Source organism: Hyperolius riggenbachi, chromosome 12 (assembly GCF_040937935.1).
Source record: "Hyperolius riggenbachi isolate aHypRig1 chromosome 12, aHypRig1.pri, whole genome shotgun sequence".
NCBI lineage: Eukaryota > Metazoa > Chordata > Amphibia > Anura > Hyperoliidae > Hyperolius > Hyperolius riggenbachi.
Window position 1 is genome coordinate 220,751,878 of NC_090657.1, and position 14,874 is coordinate 220,766,751.

At 43.9% G+C, this 14,874-nt stretch overlaps 1 protein-coding gene across 7 annotated transcripts in view; it reads right to left on the reverse strand.

Moving 5' to 3' along the window:
• HGS (hepatocyte growth factor-regulated tyrosine kinase substrate) overlaps positions 1-14,874 on the reverse strand; it is a 61,812-nt gene that overhangs the window by 44,678 nt on the left and 2,260 nt on the right. For all 7 annotated transcript variants that reach the window (XM_068263690.1, XM_068263688.1, XM_068263689.1 and 4 more), the window contains exons 2-4: positions 10,919-11,003; positions 8,725-8,800; positions 5,168-5,260 (exon numbers count right to left, since the gene is read on the reverse strand). In XM_068263690.1, coding sequence (XP_068119791.1) covers positions 5,168-5,260; positions 8,725-8,800; positions 10,919-11,003 — 254 coding nt within the window. The remainder of the gene's footprint in view (positions 1-5,167; positions 5,261-8,724; positions 8,801-10,918; positions 11,004-14,874) is intronic.

Here is a 14,874-nt window from a genome sequence, read left to right on the forward strand (position 1 = left end):
AAAAACGCTCAGAACCGCTCTTGGTGTGCACCAGCCCAAGATCAGATACATACCTTAACCTCCCTAGCGGTATTGAAGGTTATGCACGTCAGTACAAAATATTCTGTGAACAGTGTTGACGTGCATACACGTCAATGCTCTCCTGCACTGTATACTAGACCCTTGCTTACAGGAAAAAGAGCTGCGTGACCCCGATACGATTAGCGACAATGCCTTGCCGCTAATCTCCCGGGGGGAGTGCTCAGCGACGGGGGACAGCAGAATACAGAGGGAAGCCTCAAAAGGATCCTGAGGCTTCCCTCTCTTTAGGTAAGTATCTCATTTTGTACCAGAGTTTCGGCTTGGGTATACCTTAACTCAGTCAGGTGTAAGGCACAGATCAGGGAAGGGTGTGGATGTCCACACTGCAAACAGAATGGACTAAATGCAGCCTATAATATTGTAATCCTTTTTACTCGTATGTCGGCGGTTTGCAGCGCATCGGGTGGGCATGTAATACTACATGCCCACACTGATAGTGCCCCCCAGCCCCATACCTGATGACCCCCATCAGCGGAATAAGGAAGTGACATTTAGATTTAAATGTCACTTACGTTTTTTTTTTGTTTTTTTTATAAATAAAAAATAGCTGCAGATTCAGTTTTGCAGATTCCATTCTGCAAAAAAAATAAATCATTGCAGATTAATTTTTTTTTCTTGCAGATTGCCTGCAAACTTGTTAACAGAATGAATGGCATCCTATGGGATGGACTGGGGGAGGGTGTAAAAAGTAGCCAGTATAGTTTTCCTAATCTGTCCAATCGAAATACCAACGATTGCATTGTGTGTAGAGACAGTAAGACCCCGGGTGGCGGGCATAAAACCACCTATTATTGTGAAACCTGCTCACGCAGGCCAGGATTACACCCAGGAAACTGTTTTACAATTTACCATACCCTGGCTTTCTCCTCTGCTACCAGCCAATAGAAGATGCCAAACTGTCCAAATAAGGTATCAAATTAAACGTTATAATGTGTTCTTTAAAATAAGATATACCATGTTACTGTGTTATGTTCCATGTTAAAATGGGAGAGAGAGTAAATGGGAGAGCGCATTTCCTTAAAAAAAAAAAAAAACTCCGAGCAGAAACGACTTCCTTTAGGAAAGAACTCCAAGTGGAAAGGGTTAAGGGAACCTGAAGCAAGAGGTATATAGAAGCTGCCATTTTATTTCCTTATAAACAATAACAGTTGTCCTGCTGATCCTCTGCCTCTAATACTCTGTGCCATAGACCCTAAACAAGCATGCAGAGCAGATGTTTCTGAAAAACAATCTGACAAGTTTAGCGATAAGCTTGTTCCGAGTGTGCGATTCAAACATTACAACAGCCCAAGAGATCAACAGGACAGCCAGACAACTGGTATTGTTTAAAAGGAAATAAATATGGCAGCCTCCATTTACCTCTTGCTTCAGGTTTCCTTAAACACAAATCTTTTTTCCACTTGCTGTGATTGGGATGTGAACCACTGGGAGTGAAACACGATCACACCAATAATCGTGCAGCCCGGCGATTGCGATTTGTGAAAAATGGAAACGCCCTAATGGAAAAATGCATTGCGACGTACATGTAAATCACAGTGCATTAGCGATAGGCAAAACGCCGGGCGAGCAGTTTTTTTTTTTTAAGCAGATCGCGGCTAATGGAAAAGGGCCTTAAAGAGACTCTGAATCGAATTGAGATACTTGTTTTTACCCTTTATGTTAAGCATTATAGCCAGTGCTAAAACGCCGCATCCTTTCAAAGTCGCGGATTTTGCTGCCCAGGGAGGCAGAGCTTTGTGCTGTAGCTCTGCCTCCAATACAGTCATTCCCCGCTGAGTGAAAGACTGAGAGGAGCGGGGAGAGGCGGAGATCAGCGGGCATTGACGTGAGTAGAGGCAGAGCTAATGCGCAAAGCTCTGCCTCTATCAGAAAGCGCTCCCCGATTTAAGCCCCGGGGATTTTGGGGGCATAAATCCCTTGTTCTGCCGTGGGGATGCAGCGTTTTAGCACTGGCCATAATGCTGAACATAAAAGGTAAAAACAAGTATTCACTTCAGACTCTCTTTAAAGGACAACTGAGGGAGGGATATGGAGGCTGCCATATTTATTTTCTTTTAAGCAATACCAGTTGCCTGGCTGTTCTGCAGATCCTCTGCCTCTAATACTTTCAGCCATAGACCCTAAACAAGCATGCAGCAGATCAGGTGTTTGACAATATTGTCAGATCTGCCAAATTAGCTGCATGCTTGTTTCTGGTGTTATTCAGACACTGCAGCCAAATAGACCAGCAGGGTTGCCAGGCAACTGGTATTGTTTAAAAAGAAATAAAATGTGGCAGCCTCCATATTCTTCTCACTTTAAGTGTCCTTTAAATAAAGCTAGAAGGAAAAACTGATTTTCATGAGAACCCGAAGCGGTTCCATGGTGGGCAGATGGGGCACAGAGGCATGTTCTCTGCCTCCTGATGTGCCTCTCTCTGTATCCACACCACTGCTCTCTGCCCCCCCCCCCCCACTGCTGCGCTATAGCCCCCGAGATTAGTGACAAGATTTGTCGCTATTTTAGAGGTAAACACAGGGGAGAGGGATTCCCTGATTAAAAACGCCCACCAGGGGCGTACCTGCAGGGTTTCCTGAGCTGCCATTGGGCAGCTCTCTCTCTCCCTGGCCACACCCCCTGCCGCTCCCCCACACGGTGTGAATGAGAGAGAGTCTCATTCCAGCATCGTGACTCAGAGGTCACAAAAGTGAAAGTGGGCCACTGCGACCTACAGGAGCGGAGGTTTTTGCAGCTACCTGATCCGCTCAGCCCTGCAGATCAGGTAGCCTATGTTGTTTTTTTTTATGAGCCCACCTCGGGCTCTCTTTAGGCTACTTTCACTATAAACAAAACTTTATTAGTACAACCAGTCTGGACACAAACACATCATCCTCAGAAATACAGACCGGTTTAAGATCACTACAAAAACACAACTTGATGGCATAGTGAAGTTAACACACATAATTACCCACTTACAAGCTAAGAGTTGATCAGGCTAAATTATAGCTTGTCCATTTATCAAAAGGAACTCAAATGCCAGTCAGTTAGGGGCAGCAGATTACAGAAAGGCTCCAAAACAGCAGTTACAAAAATCAGGCTTGGTTCAAACTACAATGGTCCCAGCAGGAGCAGCACCATGTTGGTATTGTACGGACATGCTGTACTGCTTCAGGGATGTGCTGTGGTGCCTTGCAGGGTCTTCTACTTCTAAGAAGATGTCTAATAACCAAATATGGAGGGCGTGGCACAGTCAAAAGTAGGGATTTGCAACCAGATGCAAATAATTCAGAGTTGATGCAGGATTATGCAAGTTTTGTATGCAAATTATGGACTAATCAAAATAACTGGTCCATTTGCAAACTGCCTCAGGCCTCCTTTCCACAGACTGTTTAGCTGTGTGCTCAGCAAGCAGTTACCAGGCAGCAACAAGCAGTTACCAGGCAGCAGCAGGCAGTTGTGAGAGGCATTTCACTGCCTATCAACAGTAGGTTAAAAAAGGCCTAAATCTGCATAATGCTGCATCAACTCAGAATTATTTGCATCTCATTGACCATCCCTTTTCAGAAGCTTTCAGAGCCCGTTTCCACTATCGCGAATTCGCATAGCCGATACAAGTGGATGGGACTGTTTCCACTTGTCAGGATTTCTGAGCGTTTTCTTCCGCGTGAAATATCCGCATGGCAGAGCCATCAGAATTCGCATACTGCATACCGCTATGCAATTCGCATACAATGTATTTTAATAGGGAATTCACATGCGGTTTTGTTATGCGAATTTTCATGCGATTTCGCATGGAATCAATGGAAAAACAAACAGGCATTGCCATGGTTAAATTCGCATATATCGTCATCCATACGAAATCGCATGAAAATTCACATATAACCGCATGCGAAATCCACATCCAAATTTTTACCGCGGCGATTCCCACCGCACAAGTGGAAACGGCCCCTCAGGGTTGAGTTGTTAACAGGCACAAGTCAAGAGATGGATACAATAAAAAAAAAAGTCTTTAAAAAGGGACTCAGAGCTAATGAAAATAGCAAGATTTATACATACCTGGGGCTTCCGCTAGCCCCATACGCTCCGATCTCTCCCACAACGCCGTCCTCAGTCTTCTCCAGCACCGGTACTGGGTCCCCACACTTCCATCAGTCGGCTCCAGTCTACTCAGGAGAAGTGCGCTCTTTGCGTATCTCTCCAGCAGCTGCCGGAGAGATACGTAGAGGGTGCACTTCTCTTACGTCAGACTGGCTCCGACTGATAGAGATGCGGGGACCCGGTACCGGTGCTGCAGAAGACTGAGGATGGCGGCATTGGAGCGTATGGGGCTGGCGGAAGCCCCAGGTATGTATCAATCTTTTTATTTTCATGAGCTCTGGTACACTTTAACAATCTCTAGCATAGTAGAATCACAGAAAGCTGCAGATCATTCCAAATCTCCCACCCAATCATATCGAATCTCCCACCAAATCACCGAGCAGAAGATGAAGTAGCCATGTCAAGGACTGAGATCCTGAAAGCGGCAGGATTACAGCACAACAGAGTTAGGCCTCCTTTCCACGGACAGTTGATAGGTGCCTCTCAAACTGTCACAACTGCTCACTGCTGCCTGGTAACTGCTTGCTGAGCACAGTTCAACTGCCCGTGGAAAAGAGGCCTCACATTTGCTTGGATGCGCTGCTCCACCGACCAATACAGATGCATGGTCTGCTGACTTCTCTGGCACAAGGAGGGATTCGCAGACATTTCCACAGTTAGGGCCTGTTTCCACTGCACGCAGATTGGATGCAGAATGGATGCAGAAAAACTGACTCTAATGAATGCCTATGGGAAAATCTGCATCAGAAAATCCGCATTTAGTGGAAACAAGCCTATAGACATTCATTCGAGTCAGTTTTTCTGCATACATTCTGCATTCAATCTGCGTGTAGTGGAAACAGGCCCTAAGGCCCCCTTTCCACGAGCAGTTGATAGCAGGGAAAAGACTGTTGAACCGTCACAACTGCTCGCTGCTGCCTGGCAACCGCTCACTGAGCATACAGTTCAGCCGCCTGTGGAAAGGCCCTTATTTCTACAATCAATGCACCTGTTATATACTTATCTGTACCTTCTGCAGCTCCTTCAGCTCTTCCATAGTTAGTTTATTTGCCACCTCATCATGTACGGTGGAGCCACAGTTTTTCACTACAGATTCCATAACCTACAGGGATCAGAGGAAAATACACATGGAAGTAAAAAAAAAGTGTAAAAAAACTGCACTGAAAACCTAACGCTAAACAGAAACAGCTAAGGCTGGAGACACAACGCAGAGTGCTTTTCAGGTCATTTTCGTTTTTAAAGGACAACTGTAGTGAGAGTTATATGGAAGCTGCCATATTTATTTCCTTTTAAACAATACCAATTGCCTTGCAGTCCTGCTCATCTCTTTGGCTGCCGTAGTGTCTGAATCACACCAGAAACAAGCATGCAGCTAATCTTGTCAGATCTGACAATAATGTCAGAAGCACCTAATCTGCTGCATGCTTGTTCAGGGGCTGTGGCTAAAAGTATTAGAGGCAAAGGGTCACCAGGATGCCAGGCAACTGGTATTGCTTAAAAGGAAATAAATATGGCAGCCTCCATATCCTTCTCGCTACAGTTCTCCTTTAAAGAAACACTTCCACTTTGTTTGTTTTTTTAAATGCTTCCATCAAAAAATTGTAATGGCGGCTATTTTGTCACGATTTTAATGCAAGTCAATGCTCGGTGTTGCTATGTGCACGGAGGGCGGGGGCGACAGAGGGACGGCGAGCAGCGATTGTGTGGTGTAAGTGGCTGGTGGGGGAGCGGCACGAACACTGGGATTGGCGTTGCTTCGGTAGATCAGTCCAGCAGATCGCTCTCGGGTTGGGGGTCGTTGGGTGCAATACACACACCTGATTATCGGCTGAGCTGGTCTTTCTCGGCATCGACAGCCGACTTAAAGCGGACCCAAACCAAAAAAATTTTGTATTAAAAATATTTAGTTGCACCACTCTGACACATACAAAGATAAATAAACACTCCTTCAAGCCTATGAGCATTTCAGTGCATGCTTTTCACCCTTCTCTTTTCATAGCTAGGGTTATACTGGTGGCAGCCATTAGCAAGTCCTCCATTGCCGGACACCATCTACTCCACCAGTTTGCCGGAAAAATCCCGGCAATTTGAAAGGAAGGGAGGGGATCCTCCAATAAATGTAAAATATTTTATATTTGTCATCATGCAGCTGAAAAAAGGCTGCTATTTATTATTATAATTTAGAAAATAGATTTTATTTCTGAAATTTTGTGTTTTTAATTTGGGTCCACTTTCAGGGCCCTTTTCCACCAGCGCGTTTGCGCTGGCTGAATCGCAAAAACGCAAACCGCTAGCGATTTTACAATCGCTACGGTTTGCTTTTTAACATAGGAATCGCAGTAGGTCATTTCCACTACCGCGATTCGTTTTTTACTTGATCGCGATCGCGCCGCGGAGCGACTTTTGCCGCGATTTTGCTATGCAGTGCATAGCATAGCAAAATCGCGGCCGCGAACGTCGGGGAATCGCCGCTAATTGCGATTCAGCAATCGCTAGCGTTCAGCGTGAACGCTAGCGATTGCTAGTGGAAAAGGGCCCTAAGTCAGGCGTGTGTACGAGCCTTAAGGCAATTCCATTATCCCCCAAACTCACTTCCCCTTTCAGTAATGGAACAAGATATGATGTAAAAACATGCATAAACATGTGTTACTGCATTCTCTTTTAAAAACAACCCCACTCCTTCCATGAAACGTAACCACTTTACTCACGGCGGTACGAATTTCTCCGTCCCTTTTTTCCCCCCTAAAAAAACAGGGACGGAGAAATCCGTACCTTCCGCGCTACCGCCGCTCGTGCACACAGCCGCCCGCTCGCCCGGAGATCAATGAACGGGAAAATCCATTCCCGTTCGTTGATCTAGCCCCCGCAATGATCTGCTGCTTCTTTGAGAAACAGCACGATCATTGTGATTCTCCCAGCCTCCTACTGCTTCCTGCAAGCGTCCTTCCAGAGGCTTACAGGTCGCATGTAAACAGACTCACGGTGGCCATCTTGTGTCCAAATAGTAAACTACACCCTAAAGCCTTTTACACATACAAATACATTGTTTTACACAATAAATTAACTCATTACCTCCCACACTCCCCATTTTTTTTATTTTTTTTTGTAATTTAAAAAAAAAAAATACAATAAAAAAAAAAAAAACCATAAATAGTTACTTTAGGGACTGAACTGTTTAAATATTTATGTCAAGAGGGTATAACACTGTTACTTTATAAACTACGGGCTTGTAATTAGGGATGGACGCAAAACTGAAAAAAATGCACCTTTATTTCCAAATAAAATATTGGCGCCAAACATTGTGATAGGGACATAATTTAAACGGTTTTATAACCGGGACAAATGGGCAAATACATTTCATGGGTTTTAATTACAGTAGCATGCATTATTTAAAAACTATAAAGGCCGAAACCTGAAAAATACTATTTTTTCCCCACATTTTTTCCTATTTTCCCATTAAAACACATTTAGAATAAAATAATTCTTGGCATAATGTCACACCTAAAGAAAGCCTAATTGGTGGTGAAAAAAACAAGATATAGTTCATTTCATTGCGATAAGTAATAATAAAGTTATAGACGAATGAATGGACGGAGCGCTGAAAGGTGAAAATTGCTCTGGTGCTCAAGGGGTAAAACCCCTCAGTGGTGGAGTGATTAAAGAGAACCTGAGGCGACCCTAAAGCCAAAAAAAAATTAGATACTTACCTAAGACGATCCCACTTCCTCCTCCAGACCACCGCCGCTGCCTGGAACCTCTAGAAGTTAATGTCCATGCTCCTCTTCATGCACAAACAAGGCTGTGCTGCACCTGGGCCCAGAAGCATGCTTGCACAGTAGCATGGAACTGCTTATGGATGGTACCTCTGGCTTACTGCACAGTTGTGCACTCGTGCTAGCGCAGTATGTCCAGAGGAGCGCAACCACGTAACATATGTCACCACCTCTTGTCAGATGTATTCCAAGAGTCTGTGCCCAGCAACGGTGATGGCCATGTGGATATGGGAAGCCTCCACAGCATTCATCAGTTTCCCTCTTCTTTTAGGCTCGCCTCAGGAGGAAGGGCTAACTGACAGCCCAGGCACACCAACCTTGTGTACCCAGATTGTAAAGAGGGACAAGAAGCATTTTGTTTTGTGACTTGTTTCTCTAAAAATGAACCTGAAGTAACAGGGATATGGAGGCCGCCATATTTATTTCCTTTTAAACAATACAAGTTGCCTGGTTGTCCTGCTGATCCTGTGTCTCTAATACTTTCATCCATAGACCCTGAATAAGCATGCAGCAGATCAGGCGCTCTGTCTCAGCTGACTCAGGTTTTACTGGCTTACCCATATGCTTATTCCAGGGTTTTGACTAAGATACTACTTATGCCAGAAGATCAACAAGGCTACAAGGCAACTGGTATTGTTTACAAGGAAATTAATATGGCAGCCTCCATATTCCTCTCATCTTGGGTTCCCTTTAACAACAGCAAGTGGGCGTGGAACAGGAAGCCACACCCCCAGCACTGACGATTCTGTGCATAAAGTTTACTACTGATAATCCTCAACAAAAGAAATCCTACCTCCAGCGCAAAGAGCGCAACATGTGGGTTTTTGTCATTCACTTTCTTCTTAATAGCCGCTACCGCGTATTTCGCTCTATAAATAAAAAGAGAAAATAATTAAACTAACAACTAATTTCTCTAACAATATTAAGATTATGCTGGCTACGAAGGTGGACATCTGATTAAGCAATATATGTGCTGGTTTTTCCTTATTTCTATGTACATCAATTGGCTTTGACATGAAACCATCTGCCATATATTATGTGGATCCACTCTGTGCAACCAACAAGTCCGACCCATCATGCCAAAGACACCCCAAGCCCTCTGATGGTGTTCTGTGCTATCAGATACACAGATGGTAGCAGTACGTATTTTAAGTTCTGTAAACTGTAAAAAAGGGACTGTTGATCAAACTTGTTTTTTATGCACTGCTCCAATGGGTTAATATTTGGGCAGTTTGGTTGGTCATTGGACACATGCATGTTAAAAGAATTGTTCTGTATGACAGTACTGGCCATTAGGACCTTAAAGCGGGCCTGAACTCTTGCAGAGTAGACAGGGAAAACAGAGAAGTCCACCCTGTGCGTGTTTCACAGAGAACAGCCTGTCAAATTCTCCCTTTTCTGCAAGTAATGAGCAAGTGTAATTAGAGCTCTCAGCTGTCTGCCGAATGCTGAGCTAATATATAAACACAGGAGGTTTACCCTCTCTGTGCTCCCAGGATAGCAGGAAGTAACTACACCGCAGCAACTCTGTGGGACCTCTATAAGCTGTAACAAGGTATTTTTTTCTTTTAGGCCTCTTTCCCACCAGGACGTTGCGTTTTAGGGGATGTGATAGGTCGCATAACGTGCCCCTAACGCAATGGCTGGTGCTGTTGGAGGAGGACGCTACCTGGAGCTGCGTTATGCAGCTCTTGGTGCGCCTTTTTTGTGTTATGTGATGCGGAGACCACGTGATCCGCATCACGTGGTCCCGCCAGCCAATCGCGGCCGCTCCAGGAAGTAAACACTGCAGTGAATATTAATTAGCCATGTGGCTGGCTGCAGAGGAGGAGGGGAGACCTCCTCCTCCAACATTACTGAGCATGTGCAAACAGTCTAACGCGGCTTAGCCCAGTATAACGTACAGCATGCAGCACTTTCATTTGACGTGCAGCGTTACACTGTAAAGCAACGTGGGCACTGTGAACAGCCCATTGATTTTTTTATTGCTGTGAGTTGGGCTGCGTTACAGGCTGCTCTAACGTGCGCCTGTAACATCCCACTGTGAAAGCAGCCTAAAGGTTATTATGCTGTTTATCTTTTAGAGCAGCGAGGAAGCTCTGAGTTCAGGTCCACTTTAACATGGGACTTGGGGGGGAAGGTCCTTGCTGTCAGAAAGGAGACGTAAAGCCAGCTCTATCAGATGTGTTGAAACCCCCCACTTAAAGAGACTCCGTAACAAAAATGTCATCCTGTTTTCTACCATCCTACAAGTTCCAAAACCTATTCCATTGTGCTCTGGTTTACTGCAGCACTTTCTACTATCACCATCTCTGTAATAAATCAGCTTATCTTTCCCCTGTTGGACTTGTTGCCCTGTGTCTGGAAGGCTGCCAGGTTCTTCAGTGTTGTGGTTCTGTGATGCATCCCCCCCCTCCTGGCCCCTCTATGCACACTGCCCATGTGTTATTTAAATTAGGGCAGCTTCTCTCTGCTCTCTTATTTTTTACAAGCTGGATAAATAGTCCTCTGAGCTGGCTGGGCTTTCACATACTGAGGAATTACAGACAAGGGCAGAGCTGTTTGCAGGAGGAAACAATCAGCCTGTAACACTTCAGTGGATGAGAGCTGCAGGGGAAAAGAAACACACAAATGATCTCTTGAGATTCAAAAGGAAAGCTGTATACAGCCTGCTTGTGTATGGATGTATTTTCTATGTGTGGACATACTGTAAATCAACCTACTTCCTGTTTTGGTGGCCATTTTGTTTGTTTATAAACAAACTTTTTAAAACGGTTTTTAACCACTTTTAGTGCGGCGGGGAGTGGCGAAATTGTGACAGAGGGGAATAGGAGATGTCCCCTAACGCACTGGTATGTTTACTTTTGTGCGATTTTAACAATACAGATTCTCTTTAATACCACTCAGCACAATTTTTTTTCCTTATTCAAAGAGTCATTCTATCAAGTTCAGTGTGACACTAACAAGTAACTCTGAGTCATACTTACTGGGTGTCGCCTTGACGAATCATATCACAGATTTGCAGGATCGACTCCCAGTCTGTCTCCAGCAACAGCTGACTGGTTGCTTTATCTAAAAGGCAGAAATAGGAAAATAACGGTTACAATGACATTGTATCCAGATCAATGTGGCTGCCCAGGGAGCTTCTAAATGGCCGCTCATGCAAGTAAGGAGGAAAAGAAACAGCCTATGGTCATGTGACTGCGGGAATCCACATCTGGAAGTGTATTGTTAGCACCCAGATTGTTAGCACCTACTATATCAGGGGTGTGAACAAGGTGGGGCACACAGTGAAAAAACAAAACAGAGTTGGAGTTAAAAATAAAGGAAATCGCTTGGGACATTTAATGTGTGTTTTATATATGGCGTTGAAATCTTCCACAACGCTTTACAGAGTACATAGTCATGTCACTAACTGTCCCTAATGAAGGATCACAAACTATTCCCAACCATAGTCATAGTCTAATGTCTTACCATAATATTATTATTATGTATTTATATAGCATCTTCTGTAGAGATGTGAGCGAACAGTTCGCCCTCGAATCTCTATGTGGCTGTACTACTTGCGGGTCGCTATGACCCATAGTAGTAGTACGGCTGCACTGGGCTGGCGCGCCTGTTGCTGGGTGCTCTCTGTGCATGAGCGTGACGTCACGCACATGCGCAGAAAGTTCCTGGCAACAGGCGTGCGATCAAAGACGCGCACCGCCGGCCCAGCGCAGCAGTACTACTACGGGTCATAGCGACTTTTCATTTGTTTTACCCCCTATTTTAGCTCCTATGCTCTCCTTGATTTGTAACTTCAACTGTGTCCTTTAAAGGATACCCGAACTGAAATGTGACAGGATGAGATAGACATGTGTATGTACAGTGCCTAGCACACAAATAACTATGCGGTGTTCCTTTTTTTCTTTCTCTGCCTGAAAGAGTTAAATATAAGGTATGCAAGTGGCTGACTCAGTCCTGACCCAGATAGGAAGTGACTACAGTGTGACCTTCACTGATAAGAAATTCCAACTATAAAACAATTTCCTTGCAGAACATGGCTTCTGAGAGCAAGAAAGAGTTAAACAAAATGGGAATTTCTTATTAGTGAGGGTCACACTGTAGTCACTTCCTGTCTGAGTCAGGACTGAGTCAGCCACTTACATACCTGATATTTAAATCTTTCAGGCAGAGAAAGGAAAAAAGGAACACAGCATAGTTTTCTGTGTGCTAGGCACTGTACATACCCATGTCTATCTCATTATGTCACATTTCAGTTCGGGTATCCTTTAACCTCCCTGGCGGTAAGCCCGAGCTGAGCTCGGGCTATGCCGCGCAGGGGGAGATCTCAGCCCCTGGTGGGGCGATTTTTATTCTGTAAAGTGCTGTGCGCGCAGCCAGCACTTTGCTAGCCGCGCGCACAGCTTGATCGCCGCCGCTCTGCGGCGATCGGCCGCACGCAGCGGCGAAAGAGGGCCCCCGCCAGAGCCCTGCGCTGCCCGGACCAATGAGTTCCGGGCAGCGCTATGGGCTGGATCGAGTGCGCATGACGTCAGGACGTCGGCTGACGTCCATGACGTCATCCCGATCGTCGTCATGGCGACAGGAGAAGCCAAACAGGGGAACGCGTTATATACGCGTTCCCCTGTTTGCTATAGATGCCGGCGACGATCGCACTAGAGGGACACATGCGCCCTCTAGTGGTGTTTCATGTAGCTACCACTCTGGTAGCTTTACATGAAACAAAAAAAAAAATTTTTTTTTAAAAAAAAAAGGATTTTTGCCAATTAGGCAAAAAAAATTAACCGCCAAGGAGGTTAAGCTAATGCCAAGTCAAATTCCTTGTAAAGGTGTCCACACACGGTACAATAAATAAAAATCTGATCTTATTGCAATTCGATACAAAAAAAAATCGGATTTGCAGAAAAATCTAAAACTTGTTTTTTTTTTTAATTCGAGTGAGACATCTGATCAAATTTCAAGGTTTTTTTTTTTTTGCTATAAAACTCAATTGGGCGTGGCGGAAATTACTGTACAATTTTCAAAAGATTAAATGGTATATGATAAATTGTCAGGACAAGAAAGCAAAGGATCTCTGTAGCTGGTCAACTCAGGTGCAGCCTGCATTTGGAAGCGCTGCTAATATCTCCTGTTGTACGATGGATTGTCAGTTTTTTTTATTTATTGACCCAAGTATCTTTTCTTGAGTTTTTAATCATCTTTATTCACAATATGGGTAAAAATTGAACACATTATACATTGGTCAGATTTTTCAAATGTTACAATTAATCAGAAAAACTGATTTGTTTTTCTATAATAGAAAAGAAATATAAAAAACTGTATCGTGTGTGGCGCTGTATCGTTTGAAAAAAAAATGCCCACTAACAGCCCGATATAAACAGATTAATAGAATCAATCCATTTTTGAGATTTATATGATCAATCAGATAGCAGGTTTTTTCTGTTAGTATGCACCATCGATCATGATGGTGATCGGAAATGATCAATCGTATGTATCATTGGCCAACATTAGTCTTTCTATTATTACAAAGTATTATCAGAAACAGTTTAGTTTTAAAATATGTAACTCCATATTTTCTTGACACTGTATTAAATGAGATATATTAGATTACTGTATAGTTATACATCTTCCAGACTCATTTCTAATATTAGTCAAACTTCTTGGTTGGGATATCTTTATTCAGTATAATCTTGATATAGTCAACTCTAATATAGTAAAACTTTGGGTATAGAAAATTAAACGTCCAGGTCCCGGCAGAGCAACATTATAAGTATATGGAAATATATGGGAGCCTGGTATAATAAACCCGGGTTTAATAAAACTGCTGTTATAGTAGACCTGTTTTTTGGCCCCTGTGGTGTTCTGTATCTGGCAAAAGTGGAAAGTGGGTAGGGACATGCATCATACGTCAGTGAGAGACCCATGAGAGGGTTAGCAGCCACTTGTAGCCTGCCCACTATCTGCACACTAATCTGTGCCTGCATGGGATTACCTCAAAAGCATAAAACTTAACTAATAGTCTTTCCACCATCCCTGTCCACCTCTTTGCCTGAAATTACAATAAATGGTAACAACAGGTCTATAACTTCAGTTCCCAAAGCACGGTGCTTAGGGGTAATATTTGATTCTTCTCTCTCATTTACTCCTCACATTAAAGAGGAACTCCAGTGAGGCAGGGAACACACTTGTCTTTCAGTTTTCTGCGCGTTTTCCTGCATACTTTTTCTGCACACCAAGTGTGTTTCTATGCAGGAAAAAGCGCGCGTTTTTTCACAGCAGCTGATGTAATTGATAGAGAAAACTGCCAAAATGTACAAAATCAGGATGCAGAATGTCAATTTTTTTCTGCGCGCGAACAACATATTAAGTGTGGACTAGCCCATTGATTAACCTAAGTTCTCAGTTTTTCTGTGCAGAAAACGCGCACGAAAACAGTCAAGTGTGTTCCCTGCCTGAACATTTTACTGTTGGCAGGTAATGTAGCTGCTGCATGGTTTTTGGCAGTTGGGAACAGCTGTAGACAGCTATTTCCCACAAAAGTTTGAACTTTTCTTGTGGGAGGGGTTACTTGTGGGAGGGGTTTCACCACAATATCAGTCATACAGCGCCCCCTGATGGTCTGTTTGTGAAAACGAATAGATATTTCATGTAAAAGGGGGTATCAGCTACTGATTGGGATAAAGTTCAATTTTTGGTCAGAGTTTCTCTTTAACTCCCTAACCATCTCCTGTCATCTCCAACTCAAAAACATAGCACGTATCCAACCTTTTCTCTCCCATGACACAACCAAAATGTTAGTACATGCTCTTATTATATCTCGATTGGACTATTGCAGGCATGGGCAAACTCGGCCCTTCAGCTGTTACGGGACTACAAGTCCCACAATGCATTTGCCTTTATGAATTCATGACTGTGGCTGTCAGATTCCTGCAATGCA